The sequence below is a fragment of the Poeciliopsis prolifica genome, unplaced genomic scaffold, assembly GCF_027474105.1.
Source record: "Poeciliopsis prolifica strain line A6 unplaced genomic scaffold, Auburn_PproV2 SCAFFOLD009, whole genome shotgun sequence".
Taxonomy (NCBI): Eukaryota; Metazoa; Chordata; class Actinopteri; order Cyprinodontiformes; family Poeciliidae; genus Poeciliopsis; species Poeciliopsis prolifica.
Genome location: NW_026562384.1, coordinates 5,235,144 through 5,250,119, shown reverse-complemented (window position 1 = coordinate 5,250,119; position 14,976 = coordinate 5,235,144). Strand labels below are relative to the sequence as shown.

At 39.6% G+C, this 14,976-nt stretch overlaps 1 protein-coding gene across 5 annotated transcripts in view; it reads left to right on the top strand.

The window, feature by feature from the left end:
• The window catches only part of gria1a (glutamate receptor, ionotropic, AMPA 1a), an 84,073-nt gene that overhangs the window by 36,393 nt on the left and 32,704 nt on the right, over positions 1–14,976 (top strand). For all 5 annotated transcript variants that reach the window (XM_055033954.1, XM_055033955.1, XM_055033953.1 and 2 more), the window contains exons 6-11: positions 1,039–1,197; positions 2,226–2,393; positions 3,270–3,374; positions 7,265–7,375; positions 9,503–9,709; positions 10,722–11,167. In XM_055033954.1, the coding sequence (XP_054889929.1) occupies positions 1,039–1,197; positions 2,226–2,393; positions 3,270–3,374; positions 7,265–7,375; positions 9,503–9,709; positions 10,722–11,167 (1,196 nt within the window). The remainder of the gene's footprint in view (positions 1–1,038; positions 1,198–2,225; positions 2,394–3,269; positions 3,375–7,264; positions 7,376–9,502; positions 9,710–10,721; positions 11,168–14,976) is intronic.

Genomic DNA, 14,976 nt, shown 5'->3' with positions numbered 1-14,976 from the left:
GATCAAGTGACAATGCAAGGAAGAACCTTTTTTGTTTTTCTATTCATCTGGTAAAACTCCACTTTTAAAAACCATAGAGAATCTCCCATCCGTTCCCATTCGCCTGCCTCTTCCTCTCTCCGCATTGACAGGCCACCTGCTGAGAGACTGAAGCTCCAGCTCCTCTATTCTGTCTCTCCTGTAAAAAAAAATAAATAAAATAAAAATAAAAAACACCTACATACCAGTCAGGGGAAAGAAAAACATGAGTAGGAGATACATTTCTTGCTAATCTCTTTCTTTTCTGTTCTGGGTTGCATGAAGCGTGAGCTTTATTTCACCCTGCATCCTGTAAGATTTTGATCCTTTCATTTTTAACTGCAACCTATGAGGATTTAGCCCGTCACAGATTACCTCTGGACTAGAGCTGCTTGAAATGAGGTTTCTTATTCTCTGTGTCTATTTCTTTTGTCCTTTAAAAAAGAGCCAGTGGAGTGTGTTCAGTATGACAAACTCTGACACAAAATATTGACACATACACACTATACTATTCTACTATTTATATTAGAGAATATGTGTCTCGAATATGAGGCGCATACTTTGTGAAAAAAATAAAATAGTCAAGCTCCTCTGCCCTTCCTGTGGTCCTATTGCCATCTGCAACATTGCACCACTCCCGGTCAGAAACAATCAACCAGAAGCACCGGATTGCTGTCAGTCATGCTCCTGTATGTGCTGCACATACAAGTTCAAACTTGCCAGTTTGAAGCAGCTGTGCTAATGTTGGAGAAACAATCTAAAGTTACATCAAAACCGCTTGAATGCAGATGTTTACGAAAGCAAAATGCATAAAAAGATTTAACAGTGCAGCACTTGCCATTATCTAATCCCATGTAAATGATATAAATAGCATCATCTTATGATCTCTTAGTGTTGCCAGCTGCAAGTCACTCCTTGTTCCATGTTTCACCCCTCCATTGAGTGCCCTATATGTCCTGTCTTGGGAGCTACTTCAGTAATGTCTTTTCACTTCTAAGCCTGTGTTGCTGTCGGTCACAGGGTTTCCTAGACATTGACCTGACAGACCTGAGGAAAGGCGGTGCCAACATCACTGGCTTTCAGCTGGTTAACAACTCCGAGCCGAGCGTGAGCCGCATCGTCCAGCAGTGGATGGAGTTTGACAACAAAGACTCCAAAATGCCCAAAACTGGACTCAAAGTAACACACACTTTTTTTTTTTAATTTACACTTTTGTACTGTATTGTACAAAGTGCATGATTTTGTTACCATGTAAGATTACAGCAGAAGGTATTGTCAAAAGATTCACCAATTTTTGAACAGTGTTATACTGTTTTGATTGTAAAAAAAAAAAAAAAAGTTATACTCTTATGATTTCCATTGAAGAACTTTAATATTATATATGAGAACAACACTTAACATTTTGGATTCAGTTTTAACATTGAAAGCACACAGGGGTATAACAGAGCTACTCTTTGTTAGCCTTCCTGTTATCTGTAGAAAGCCTACAGCAGAGGTGTCAAACTCCAGTCCTCAAGGGCCGCTGTCCTGCAGTTTTTAGATGTGCCACAGTGGAATAAAATGGCTTACTTACCTCCTCCTTGTGTAGATAAGTTCTCCAGAGCCTTGTTAATGATCTAATTATTCTATTCAGGTGTGGTGCAGCAGAGGCCCGTCTAAAAGTTGCAGGACACCGACTCTTGAGGACTGGAGTTTGACACCCCTGGCCTACAGCCATCCAGTTCTAGCTCGCATAGTTTGCTTGTTGATGAGAAATAAAACATTAACTTCTGAAATTTCTGTCAGTGCTCACCAGTTCATCAGGTTAAAATTCAGCCACTTATAATTTCTAATGCATTGCTAGGGCATTTTTCACTGCTCCTCACACATTTAACTGTGAGCACCATGAAAAGGTTACAAAAGGCTTTGAATCTGCATTTTTCTTTGTTTAGATTTTCTCTAAATTTGCTGGTTCAAGTTTGAGATTCAGCTAGTGATTGATGTTCAGCCAAGTTAAAATAGCTTCCACCTGCAAAGATTTTCAATTGAAGATCAAACACGGAGCCGTCTTTGGTGATGTTTTGAGTATAACAAAGTAAGAGGGTGAGATTTTACCATGCGAGGAATACACAGATTTTATATTGAGGTATAGTTCACTTCTCAATTGCCCTCTTGGCTCTTCGTACAGTTTCGTAAACCTTGCGTCTGTTTGGATTATTCATTTGCAGTACATGGGCGCGCTGACATATGACGGGGTGAAAGTCATGTCCACAGCCTTCCAGTATCTGAGGAGACAGAGGATAGATATCTCTCGCCGTGGCAATGCTGGAGAGTGTCTCGCCAACCCGCCAGCCCCTTGGGGACAGGGCATAGACATCCAGAGAGCCTTGCAGCAGGTCTGCACTCATGCACAGAGACACAACACTCCACACATGCACAAAACAAACAGGGACACACACACACACACACAGAGGCATGAATACCCCAACTCTGCATAGACGTGAAGAAATCCTTGACTGGCACTTTGGCTAACAGCTCATGAACCGGGGCTGGCTGAACAAATTAGGTCTCATTCTGTCGCGTAAAGTTCACATTAAGTCATAGGAGAAATCCCCAATATCAAATGTGACATCACGGCTAGTAAACAAAACCTCTGGGCAATATTACTCAGCTGTGATCATCATGGGATATGACATCAACAATTGAGTTTAGAAATCTAATATTTGGCCACGGGAACGGTAATGGTGGCCTGGCTGCGAGGCGTCTTGATCTCACAGCACCTTGGAACGTACACTGAGAAGCCAAGAGAATTACTGTTCTATTCACTACACTGTCTCTACAACAATGGAAAATATACAGACAGAGAAAAAAAGATGGAGTATCCCCACATCGGCATTAAAAAAACGAGGTATGTGCGCATGCGTCCAGCCCAAGGCTCTGTCTGCAGAGGCTGTGCCGAGTCAATCTTGCCATCTGCCTGCGGACAGACTGGAGCTCGAAGCCGTGTTCGCTCAATTAACTCCATCACCAAGCCAAGACAAACACACTGCACTGTATGCATACATGCACACCGTCTGTCATTCACCTCTTCGGGGACATGACCGGCGCAGACTTCCATTAATGTGTACTACAGAAACACGTTGCAAACTGTTTTTAAAACACATTACTAATGTTTTCTGGTTGATTCATCATGAAGTTGACTGCATGCGCCCGCCTGCCAGGGGTGTTTCAGCCTCAGCATGAGCGTCTGTGTACGTGTGACATCTTTACAGGTTCAAATTGACGGGTTGACTGGTCACATACAGTTCAACGAGAAGGGTCGCAGAACCAACTATACTGTCAGTGTCATGGAACTGGCCCCATCTGGACCCAAGAAGGTAAGCCAGACGCATCCAGTGTCAGACATTCATTTGTGCCCGAGGAGCTGAAAAGTTGCGCTTGCAATGGTAATATCTCAATAATATGACTCATTTTCTCCTGCATACTGAGTTCAAGAAAGACCTCTGGTCATATTTGTCATGTACAAATTACAGTTATAGTTTCTCTGAGTCAATCGGGCAACAAACAGACCCTTATCAGTGGAGTAAGACTCATCTGAAAATAAATCTTCTGCAATAATTACAACACACACCTTTACTGCTGCTATGAAGTTTATGAACTTGAAATATGAAAATGCAGCATATCCTACTGCTTTAAGTTTACTCCATTCAAGGTGAAAGGAAATGTGTGTATTGGTTAATCAATCAATCAATCAAATTTTATTTGTATAGCACATTTCAGCTACAAGGCATTTCAAAGTGCTTTACATCATAAACACAAAACACAAAGGCATGCAACATAGAATAAAATACCAAGGTTTTGTTTTTTTTTTTTTCCCCTCTTCTTTCCCTTTCTTCCCCCTTCTCTTTGACACAGAATTTAAGCGCCTGTTACCGCCGGACTCCGCCGTCCGTTTAACCACGGGTATTCGCCGGGCCCCGTTGAACACAACAGGAAAAAAAAATAATAATAAAAAATTACATACATATCCACAAAATCAAATCCATACATATTACATTTTAAATGCAACTCTAAACAGGTGCGTTTTTACTTGAGATTTGAAGGAAGTCAGGGTTTCCGCTGTTTTACAGTTTTCTGGAAGTTTGTTCCAAATTTTTGGTCCATAGATGCTGAAAGCTGCTTCTCCTCTTTTGGTTCTGGTTCTGGGGATGCAGAGCAGACCAGAACCAGAAGACCTGAGAGGTCTGGAAGGTTGATACAACAACAGCAGATCTTTAATATATTGTGGTGCTAAACCATTCAGTGATTTGTAAACTAACAACAGTATTTTAAAATCTATTCTTTGAGCTACAGGGAGCCAGTGGAGGGACTTTAAAACTGGTGTTATGTGCTCTATTTTCCTGGTTCTAGTGAGAACGCGAGCAGCAGCATTCTGGATCAGTTGCAGCTGTTTGATTGATTTGTTGGACAGGCCTGTGAAGATGCTGTTGCAATAATCAATGCGACTAAAGACAAACGCATGAATGAGTTTCTCTAGATCTGGCTGAGACATTAGTCCTCTAATCCTGGAGATGTTCTTCAGGTGATAGAAGGCCGATTTTGTTACTGTCTTTATGTGGCTCTGGAGGTTCAAGTCCGAGTCCATCACTACTCCCAGGTTTCGGGCCTGATCGCTAGTTTTTAGTTGTAATAACTGAAGCTGTGCATTGACTCTAGATCGTTCCTCTTTAGGTCCAAAAATAATGACTTCAGTTTTATTTTTGTTCAGTTGGAGAAAGTTTTGGCACATCCACACATTTATCTGCTCTAAACATTTATTCAGTGATTGGATGGGTTCAGAGTCACCTGGTGACATCGTAATGTAGAGCTGTGTGTCATCCGCATAGTTGTGGTAGCTAATATTATTTCCTGTTATGACCTGAGCTAGTGGGAGAATATAAATGTTAAATAAGAGGGGTCCTAGGATTGAACCTTGGGGTACCCCACATGTGACCTTTGACCTCTTTGATGAGAAGTTTCCAATTGAAACAAAGAAATCCCTGTTCTTTATGTAGGATTCAAACCAGTCGAGCACCGAACCAGAGAGTCCAACCCAACTTTCAAGTCGATTCAGTAATATGTCATGGTCGACAGTGTCAAAAGCTGCACTGAGGTCCAACAGAACCAGCACTGTGGTTCTCCCACAGTCCGTATTTATATGGATATCATTGAGTACTTTTACGAGGGCAGTCTCCGTGCTGTGGTGAGCACAAAAACCAGACTGGAAAGTGTCAAAGCAGTTGGTCATCATGAGGAAACTATTTAATTGTTTACACACAGTTTTTTCAATAACTTTAATGTTAGTAGAAGAAGCAGTTGAAATTGTTTCTTTAAATTGAAGTTGATCTGAAATATTTGTTAGGTTTGAATGAACTGAGAAAATTGGTAATTGATAAGCATGCAGATAAAACTGGCTTTCAACAACAGTGACAGAGATTTAGCATGAAAAGAGACTACATGAATAATGCATGTCAAAGGTTTACTTGACGTTCTTGCACCCTGATAATAGAAAACCACAACTTAAATAGCAGTAAAGGAAATAGCAGTTCTGAGCCTCACAATTTTAAATTACACATTCATGCTATTCAAAATCTCTGATTCATTCACACTCGGTTTTATTATGCATTTTTGTGAATGTCTTGTTGTAATATATATTCAACCAGTTTTAAGAAGACATTTTATACCATACACAAGGATAACATTTAAACGAGTGGCTTTTATTCGTCTATTGCAATGAATTCCATCACTTTCCGCCTTTTATTTTTAAGGTTGCACAGGTATAACAAGCTGACAATAACTCTTTAATTAGTTAGACCAGCACACAGTTGGCTCCTGATCAGGCATAGATGAATTTGGTTATTTATCATCTCAGATACTGAGAACCATGTTATCTTGAAGAGTTTTCCATGCCATATCTGTCCATGTTTTTACTTATTAGAATCAATCAATCAAGTTTACTTGCATAGTACATTTCAGCAACACGGCGGTTCAAAGTGCTTTACATCGTGAAAACATAAACATGAAAAAGGTCTCACATAGACAACAAATGTTTCTGCCAGACTCCTGTCACTCTGGTACTTTCCAGAGCATCTCATTACGACTGTAGATATGGTTTGATGAAACATGTTAACAATGTCAAACCATTTTCTTTTTTCAAAACCTAAGCTTATATATAAATACCAGTGCCAGTTCTCTTGTAAATTTGGCTGGCATTCTTTAAAACAGAGCCTTACAGAAGCAGATGGGTAAAATAATGACTGAGGGAGATGGTGAAAAACTCATGTTTTATTTATTTTTTGCATTTGTTTATGCATTTAGTTATTTACTCGAAATGACTAGCTACATAAAATCTGGGCTTTCATCAATGTTTGTAGAGTCGAACTAACATAAAGAACTGTTTTGCTTCCAGGCTCATTTTAAATGCTAATAAGTGTTTTGCTATATTGGTTTTCCATGACCCTAACAGGATTAATGGGGTAAATAAAGTAAATGCATGGTTGACTTCTAGTAATGATGAATTTGATAAGAAGAAAAACCAAAAGCATACATCAATAAATAAAACCCAAAGAGCACATTTCCATAATCCAACTGGGATAAAATAAAAATGTAAAATATTAACCTTTTCGTTGGAACAACGAGCACAATGGCCTGATAATAATTCATTTCCTTGTGAAATAACTAAGTTTAAAGAAAAGATCATTTGTTGTTCACTGCTGTTCAGACTTGATCTCCTATTTCTAAGAAGAAGTTATTGCAGAATGATTTAAAGCGAAAGTTGTGACATTGAGATAAATATTTATTTGGCTCCCTCTCTTCTCTCAATTACCACTGTTGTAATAGTTTTGGCAGTTTAAAAAAAAAAACCTGAAATGCTAAATGATAATATTTAGTTGATTACTGTTAGTGTTGCATAAATGTTTCGATGGCATTTTACAAATCTATCATGATCCACTTTCTGTGGGAAACTCGTATCAACATGTGCAGAACTTCATAGGAATCCAGACATTTTCTTCATTTAGTTTTTGTATAAAAAAAAAGAAAAATGGCACCTCTTGTGATTTTTTAACAACTGTATGAATGCGATTATTTTTTTTATATAAGTATATAGCGAATGCTGCTCATGAAATTCTTGCCAGTGATTTCATAAATCATTTAATTTCCTCTTTAAATCTACAGAGGTAAGCAGAGGAGCTGAAGGTCCCCATCTGATTCATTGTCCTTTTTCTAGGTTGGCTACTGGAATGAAGATGAGAAGTATGTGAGCACAGCGAGCCTCTCCAGGGTCAACAACGACACACACGGACTGTTGAACAGGACATATATAGTCACCACTATTTTGGTAAGTCTCGAAATATGAAGTTCAAGGGATTTTGAAGGAGTAGCAGGGAGGAAAGATTGACACGGGGACAGTCGCAGCAACATTTTTCATTTTCTTTTTATGATGGAGTTCCCTGAAAGTTCACTACACACAATGAATTTGGCAGACCTGTGATTGTTTCTCCCTCCGTTTCTTCCCTTGTCCAGCTATATCGTGTTCTCCCACTGTCTGACAGACGCCTGCTCAGAATAGTGATGGCTTTATTGACCAAACTAAGCAGCAGTGCAGAGTTCTGGTGTCATGACATGCAGAGTTGAGGACTTGCAGAGTTGCATCTCATTTATTCCCTAAGCTTTTAATTATGTCTGCCATCTTACAAGGCATAAATCAGGGAAGACTAGGAGGCACCTGCTTTTAGGATGACGGGTGTAGCTCTCGAGAAGTAGAGCACTGCATTTGATTAAAGACATTATAAGGCCAAACCACTTATAACGCTTTACTATGTCAGTGTATCTTTTCTTTCTCTCGCCTCTTTTTGGCTCAGCTGTCACTGGTTGCCTATATAACATGCTTTGGCAGGATTCTATTAGGTCTGCTGTCCTATATATCAGAGAATTGGGTGATAAGGGCTGTGGGTTAGATTTGAGGAAAGCGTATTCTACATGTATTGTAACCAAGACTTGTCTGTAAGTGACTTGTCATGTCAGTTAGACTTTTAGGACAATTTTCTCCACAGGGACATCAGCATAGCTGACGACAGCTGGTGGAAATATGTTAAGCTATGATAATATGCACGCCACCACGGGTAGAGGGTGTTCTCACAGTCTACAGTTTCTACATTGTTAAAAATCTCCTGTCATAGCATGTGTATAAACTGGAATTGACTTCTGGAAGGGTTTGTGCAATAGAAATGTGTCGCCCCTGCCTTGTTTTGTAAGAAAAGGCATGGCATGGACACGGGTACGCGTTTACGAGCTTCAATTTCTAACATCGTCTGCTTCAATCCGATCGCATCAATTGTTTGGGCATTTGTTGTTGTTGTTCTGGTTTTTTTGTAAATTCTGCATACATTGACACTGTGTTTACATTTGTGAAAAGATATGTTGTATTTCACAAGACTGAGGGCAGTGGATAGCCCTTGAAGTGTTTTGTCAATTTCTCATCAAGGGACTGTCTGTATGCCCCGGCCTGTTTCTAGTGAGTGTGTGTCTTTCTTTTCCTGTAACTGTGAATGCATACCCCATGACAGCAAAGCAAAACAGAGCTTTCTCTCCAGCATTTCCCTGGTGTGCCATTTGTCTGCCAGTGGGATACCGGGGTTGTGAAGCAATGATTTCCTTGATCCTAACCATAGGAGGAACAGAGCAGGCGTAGCTGCAACGTGATGAAGAATCCCCTAAACATCTCTACAGCCATATGAACCACATTGGCAGGATTTGCTATGCTCAGCAAAGCTTGGCTTAAAACGGACTCAAACACCGTCTTGTGGGAATTGCTACCTACTGATTGTTGGTGGAGCGTTAAGACAGAGGTGACCAGCATTCTGTATGAAATACGATTTTTCTGAAAGTGAAGTGTGGCCCCAGGTGTAAGTCAATCGGTGTGAGATGTATAAACGCAGGTATAACAGGAAACATGCTGCCCAGAACAGAGGGCTTGAAGGTGGAGTCATTACATGCTTCAGACTTACACAGCCAAGCCTGAACTCTCGCAGAGATACTTATGCAAACAGCATTCAGCTGTTTTTTTTTTTTTTTTTTTTGCTTGCTTGCACATCATCAGCACCGTCATTGTTGCAGTGCAATCACAATGATCACAGCTCTTGGATTAGAATGAAACCAGCATTTAAGGATCAAAGGTAAAAAAATAAATTATACCTTGTATTTTGATATGATGTCTCAATCTTTCAAAGTCCTTGAATCCATTTTTTCCAAAAGACTTAACTGCGAACTATGAACACGATACAAGTAAACGGCACGGTAACTTGGGATGCATTTACGACATATGTTTCAGATTTTTCAACTTGCAGCACTGAACTTATTTCATTTATTTTATGAACCATACATCTAGGTCTTGATTAATCCAACAAGAAACAAGGAATTTTTATCCAATACAATGTTGATGAAAATGCTTTTTTTCATCCAACAGGAGTCTCCCTATGTGATGCTAAAGAATAACCACGAACTGCTCGTGGGAAATGATAAGTACGAAGGCTACATTGTAGAGTTGGCTGCAGAGATAGCAAAGCACGTGGGCTACCAATACAAGCTTAAGATTGTTTCCGATGGCAAATACGGAGCCAAAGATCCTGAAACCCAGAAGTGGAATGGCATGGTTGGAGAACTGGTCTATGATGTGAGTAAATAAAGGTTTTACCTCTTGACAGTTTTCTGTTTAAAGTCATGTTACCGAAATATCTTCAGCCGTAGTAAAAGTTGTAGGTATCTTTTGCAGTTTTCTGTTTGTCAAAAAGATTGGGTGAACATCGTTAGAGTACAGTAGGCTAGAGACACACTGACATACTGTGACAACCTACTGCAGAACAGCAGGTCATTAAACTTATCTCTGAGGAAACAAGCCCATGACTGTCGAGGGCCTTGAAACATGAGCTGCGCACACTGTGAGCCGCTTCCATGGATTATATAGGGCATTATTTATTTTGTACTTTATGGCAGAGCCCCGGAAAACAAATTTAATTTGCTGTAGTGGACAGCTTATACCTTGGCAAGGTGTGCGTGGAATCTAGATTCCCCACTTCTGAACAAATGAGTTCAGAAAACCTGGCTGCATCCAGATTCATTAAAAAAATGTATTTCTCCTGGCTTCATGCGTACTCTGAAACTTGATGCATCTTGGATACTTTATATGTCAGGTTTGTAGTAGTGTGGCAGGAGGTCCAGCAGCTTTAAAATGTTTTACCTATTTACATTTTTTACACTGATGAATAAAGATTCCACGTAATGAGTGCTAAAGAAGCAAAAGTACGCTCAGTTAGTCAGCGTGTTGCACGTCGTCCGCAAAGATTGCACACCCGATTGATAACGTGTGCAGAAATGGTGCAGACCACCCGGTGTTCATGAGAACTTTGTGTGTGGTACCAGCTGTCATGGAGAGTAGAGTGGTCACAAACGAGAGATGAAGTAGAAAGTTTTTATACTGGAGGTATTATTCTATTGATAATTATAATACAAAGAATTTAAACAAGTAAGCAATCTGGTGCAACACATTTATAGCTGTGTGTAACTTTGCAGCTACTTCCCTTATGTTTTTTTTTTTTTGCATTTCAGTTTCACTAGTACGTTTAAACATGCATAGAAAAAAATGGCTGTTTTGTTAAAGATATTCTACGTTTGTGCTCTTCCCTCAGAAAGCAGATCTGGCTGTCGCTCCACTTACTATCACTCTTGTCCGTGAAGAGGTGATAGACTTCTCCAAGCCCTTCATGTCTCTGGGTATTTCTATCATGATCAAGAAACCCACAAAGTCCAAGCCTGGTGTGTTTTCCTTCCTGGACCCTCTGGCTTACGAGATTTGGATGTGCATCGTGTTCGCCTACATCGGCGTCAGCGTCGTCCTCTTCCTCGTCAGTCGATTCAGCCCTTACGAGTGGCACGCCGAAGACTACGAGGAGGGAGCCGAGCCTCAGACTCCCACGCAAGCGGCGGCCTCCAACGGCGTGCAGCCGAGCCAGACGCCAATTCAGCAGAATGCCAACCAGCAGAGTCCAGAACAGACCAATGAGTTTGGCATCTTCAATTCTCTTTGGTTTTCGCTCGGCGCCTTCATGCAGCAGGGTTGCGATATCTCACCACGGTAAGAGAAGTCCAGGCAAAGATTTTACATCAGCTCATCACACAGTCTTAGATTTTTGATGATTGACGCAATGTGAAACGCAGCGCCACGCCTCAGTTGGATGTTTGCATTGGCCCTGTTTTCCATGAAGGCGCTGCTTTCTTTGGTGGTGCTACTTTTCACTTTCCTGCCTTTGGATTATTCTAGTAGAATAGAAACAAAACAAACCCTGATACATGAAAAAAAAAAATGTCAGCGCATATCTCAAATAGTCACCTTTTTTTATGACAAACAAGAAAATTATAAATTAGAATACTCTAAAGTATCCTGGCGTTAGGTTGGTGTTAAATGCGCTGGCTTTCATCATTGTGCTCTCATGAGCTGTGGTATGAAATTGTTCTCAAAAGGTCATCAATTAAAAATCTCATTAAGTGTCTGAAATTAGCGACACTGAGGTCGACTTTTAGAGCTTTCCAGAGGGATTAGAAGGAGGAGATGAGGAGATAAATGTCAGTGTTATCCCTGTGAGATCAGTCTGAACCCTCAGAGACACGTTAGTCCATGGGCTTAACTTATCTCTTGAAAATACATATACATTATGTGCAGTTTGGTGTTGCGTTATGGATATGCAATCTCTAATACAGTACCTTGAAAAATGTTTCATACTCCTTTTTCACGTTTTGTCATTTTGCAAACGTAAACCTTGATGTATTTTATATAGTGTGATGGCTCCTCATACAAAACATTTACACTAAATAAAATTCTAAAAAGACGAGAAAGTTATTTAAGAAAATATAAGGATACGGCGTGTTCAATATTATTCAGGCAATATTATTTTTGTTAATTCAGGCCAAAACATTTCATTTTAGTCTTATCTGACCAGATTACCATCTTTCACATGTTTGCTGCATGCCCTATGTTGTTCTACCTGAGCTGCTCACCTCTCCAGCTCCTCTAAAGTAACCATAGACTGCTTCTGATTAATGCTCACTTTGACCTCTTTGTCAGTTTAGATTGACGGCCATATCTTCGTTCTTTTGCAGTTGTTCATTCATTGTTTGAGTTCTTGTGCTGTTTACAGATTTGGTTCTGCAAAATAACTAAAGAACTGTAATATTTTATGAAAGTCACTATGTTTTGGTTAGGGAATACAGAATGGCTAGTTTTATGTCTACAAGAAATACAGAGCTGCGGCCATTAAGCACTCAGCTTTAGGAGTGTGAGGACTTACACTCCTCTGTTTAAAGGGTTACAATTATAAATGAAAGCATAAGTTTATATATATATATATATATATATATATATATATATATATATATATATATATATATAGTGATCCTGCCTGCGGATTCTGCTGTGCTCCACCAGGTTAAAGCCTAAGGTCCAGATGTTCTCCTGTAGGCGTGAAATGCATCTGCTCAAACTATTGATTTTTGTGTGTGCCATACGGAGCAAGAGAATGTCACAGTGTTTCCTCAAATAGTCTGCTCCCTGTAGCTTCTTTGAGAAAACAGAAGCCTGTTTTTCTGTGTACAGTGTGTGTGCGTGTGCATGTAGGTGTGTGTGTGTGTGAGGAAACTGTGTTCATGCATTTATTTATTTATTTTTTTTTTGCATTTGTTTTGCTTCATGCCAGGGAATAAAAGATGCTGCAAGACATTTTTATTGTCTGGACAAGATGATCAGTTGTGCACTTTTGACATTCATAAACATTAATTTTGTCATTTTTGACAAAAGTGGTCAAATATTTTGTTTCCACCGAGAAGCAAGAGGAGAAAAATTACATGTCAAGAAGAAGGCGCTCGATGTCCTTGGATGTGCGTCTCCTTTATGGAGCTTGTCTTGTTTTGGAGATATTTGGGATTTTTATGACAAACGATACCTCAACACTTTAGTTAGCCATTTGCCTGTGCTAATCTGTGCAAGGTGTCTTCAAAAGCACAGTGAATGTTTCACCCTGCCGAATGCCAGCCTGAAGAAAACATCCTCCCCTTGAAAATGTGGGTGACCTAGTTGCTTGCAGACACATAGGGACGTGCATATCGAGCACACTTTTAAAAGTCCTATGCGACTCCCTGCACATTTTCAAAGGACATGCAATGCCATCCCTTATATCTTTGTATGACACATTAAAAGTTGCAATGTGACATACACCTTTGAAATGTTATTTGTTTTGTATTCTTTGTAACGTCTAAGTCACGGCACAAAAAGGAAAGTGCCAGGCTGCTTCAGGCATCTTTTCGTAGCTTCCTCTGCTCTTGTCAATCAGTTTAGCTTATCTTAATAGTAAATGTGTATAGACTGGCTCTCATTTAGTTTCCATGCCTTCATTGTGCTTTTACTGACCAAAAATATAACCAAGCATCCTTTTTTTTTGTGAGAGAGACAGAGTGAAAACGTTGCTGAACTTTTCCACAAAATGTTAAAAAAAAAACTGCAAAAATGTCCTAATGGTCCACAACATTGTTTCTTCAATTTCACACTAAAGTCTGCTGCTACCATGATCTGTGAGCTCATTGATTAAAAAAAAAAAAGGATGAGGATGAAATATGAGTAAAATTGTCACTAGGCAATTTCTAAGTTCATCCTGATATCTTGGATTTACTTCGAATAAATTCAAACGATCACTTACTGATCATTGGAATTGACACAAGTGATCATTACTTGTATGATCACAATGTGCCAAAGTGACTCAAAGTGTACAAGTCTGCAAACTAAATACTGAGCGAAAATACTTTCTTCTTCAAGACAGGGCACAATAACAAACAGAACACCCACTGAGACCTAAATCTTTCATTACCTGAAAAGGCCAGATTGAAATCCAAAACCTCCCTCCAAAGCTCCAGGACATCAGGCTTCAGACTGAATACAGACTCATTATAACAGCATGTCAGTAGCCACGGCTGACGGCTCTATAGTATAATTGCAAAGCTTTGCTTTTAGCAATATTTTTATCTGTGAATATTATTTAAGTGCTTAGCCTGTCATCTCATTTTGGTGATTTGCAATCCACTTAATCCACGGTATTCGTGTTGTTCCCAATCTTTGTACCTAAACTCAGATTTCACATTAATAAAGAGAACTAGACAAACCTAATCTAGTTGAGATTCTGACAGGGTATCATTATTATTGTTATTATTATTATTATTATAAAAAAATAGCCATTATAACTACTGATTACACTATTAAATATCAAAAATAAATCACATTTCTTATTACTAATAATAACATCCATACCTGATTAGATTCATTCTGATGCACAGATTTATTTGTTTTTGTCTTTTGTGCTGAGCATCCAATTACATTCCACCCATAGTTATCCGCCTGACTATGTTTACCTTCATATTTCCATAAAGACACTGACAAACCATTTCACTGTTGATTTCTAAGCATCGTCTGCGAACAGGATGTTCTAGAGATGCATTTAGACGAGAGGTAGGCAGCTTCACCCCTCGTTCACCGCCATTACACAAGAGACAAAAGGCCACAGAAAAGCACTAAACATTTCTTCTTTTTTGGATTGTGAGCAGATATGTTTACTCACTCTGTCTGCCTGCCTGTGTTTATGTCCGTACTCAGAATCTATTTAAAAAAGCCTCTTTTTTTCCATTTTCTTTGTCTGCTTCCGAGTCCCAACTGCTTTCATCAATTTAAGCTGCCTTGGCATCAAGCTGTACACACAGCTCAGCACGTAAGCGTGCATGCATCTAAATGCAAAGACCCCTTTGTTTACCCATTGATGTATTGCACTGATGTGTACAGTTTCTCGCTAAGTGTGTATTAGCCACACCGTTCCCCGTGCTATTTGTGAGACCTTGTTTATTGTGCTC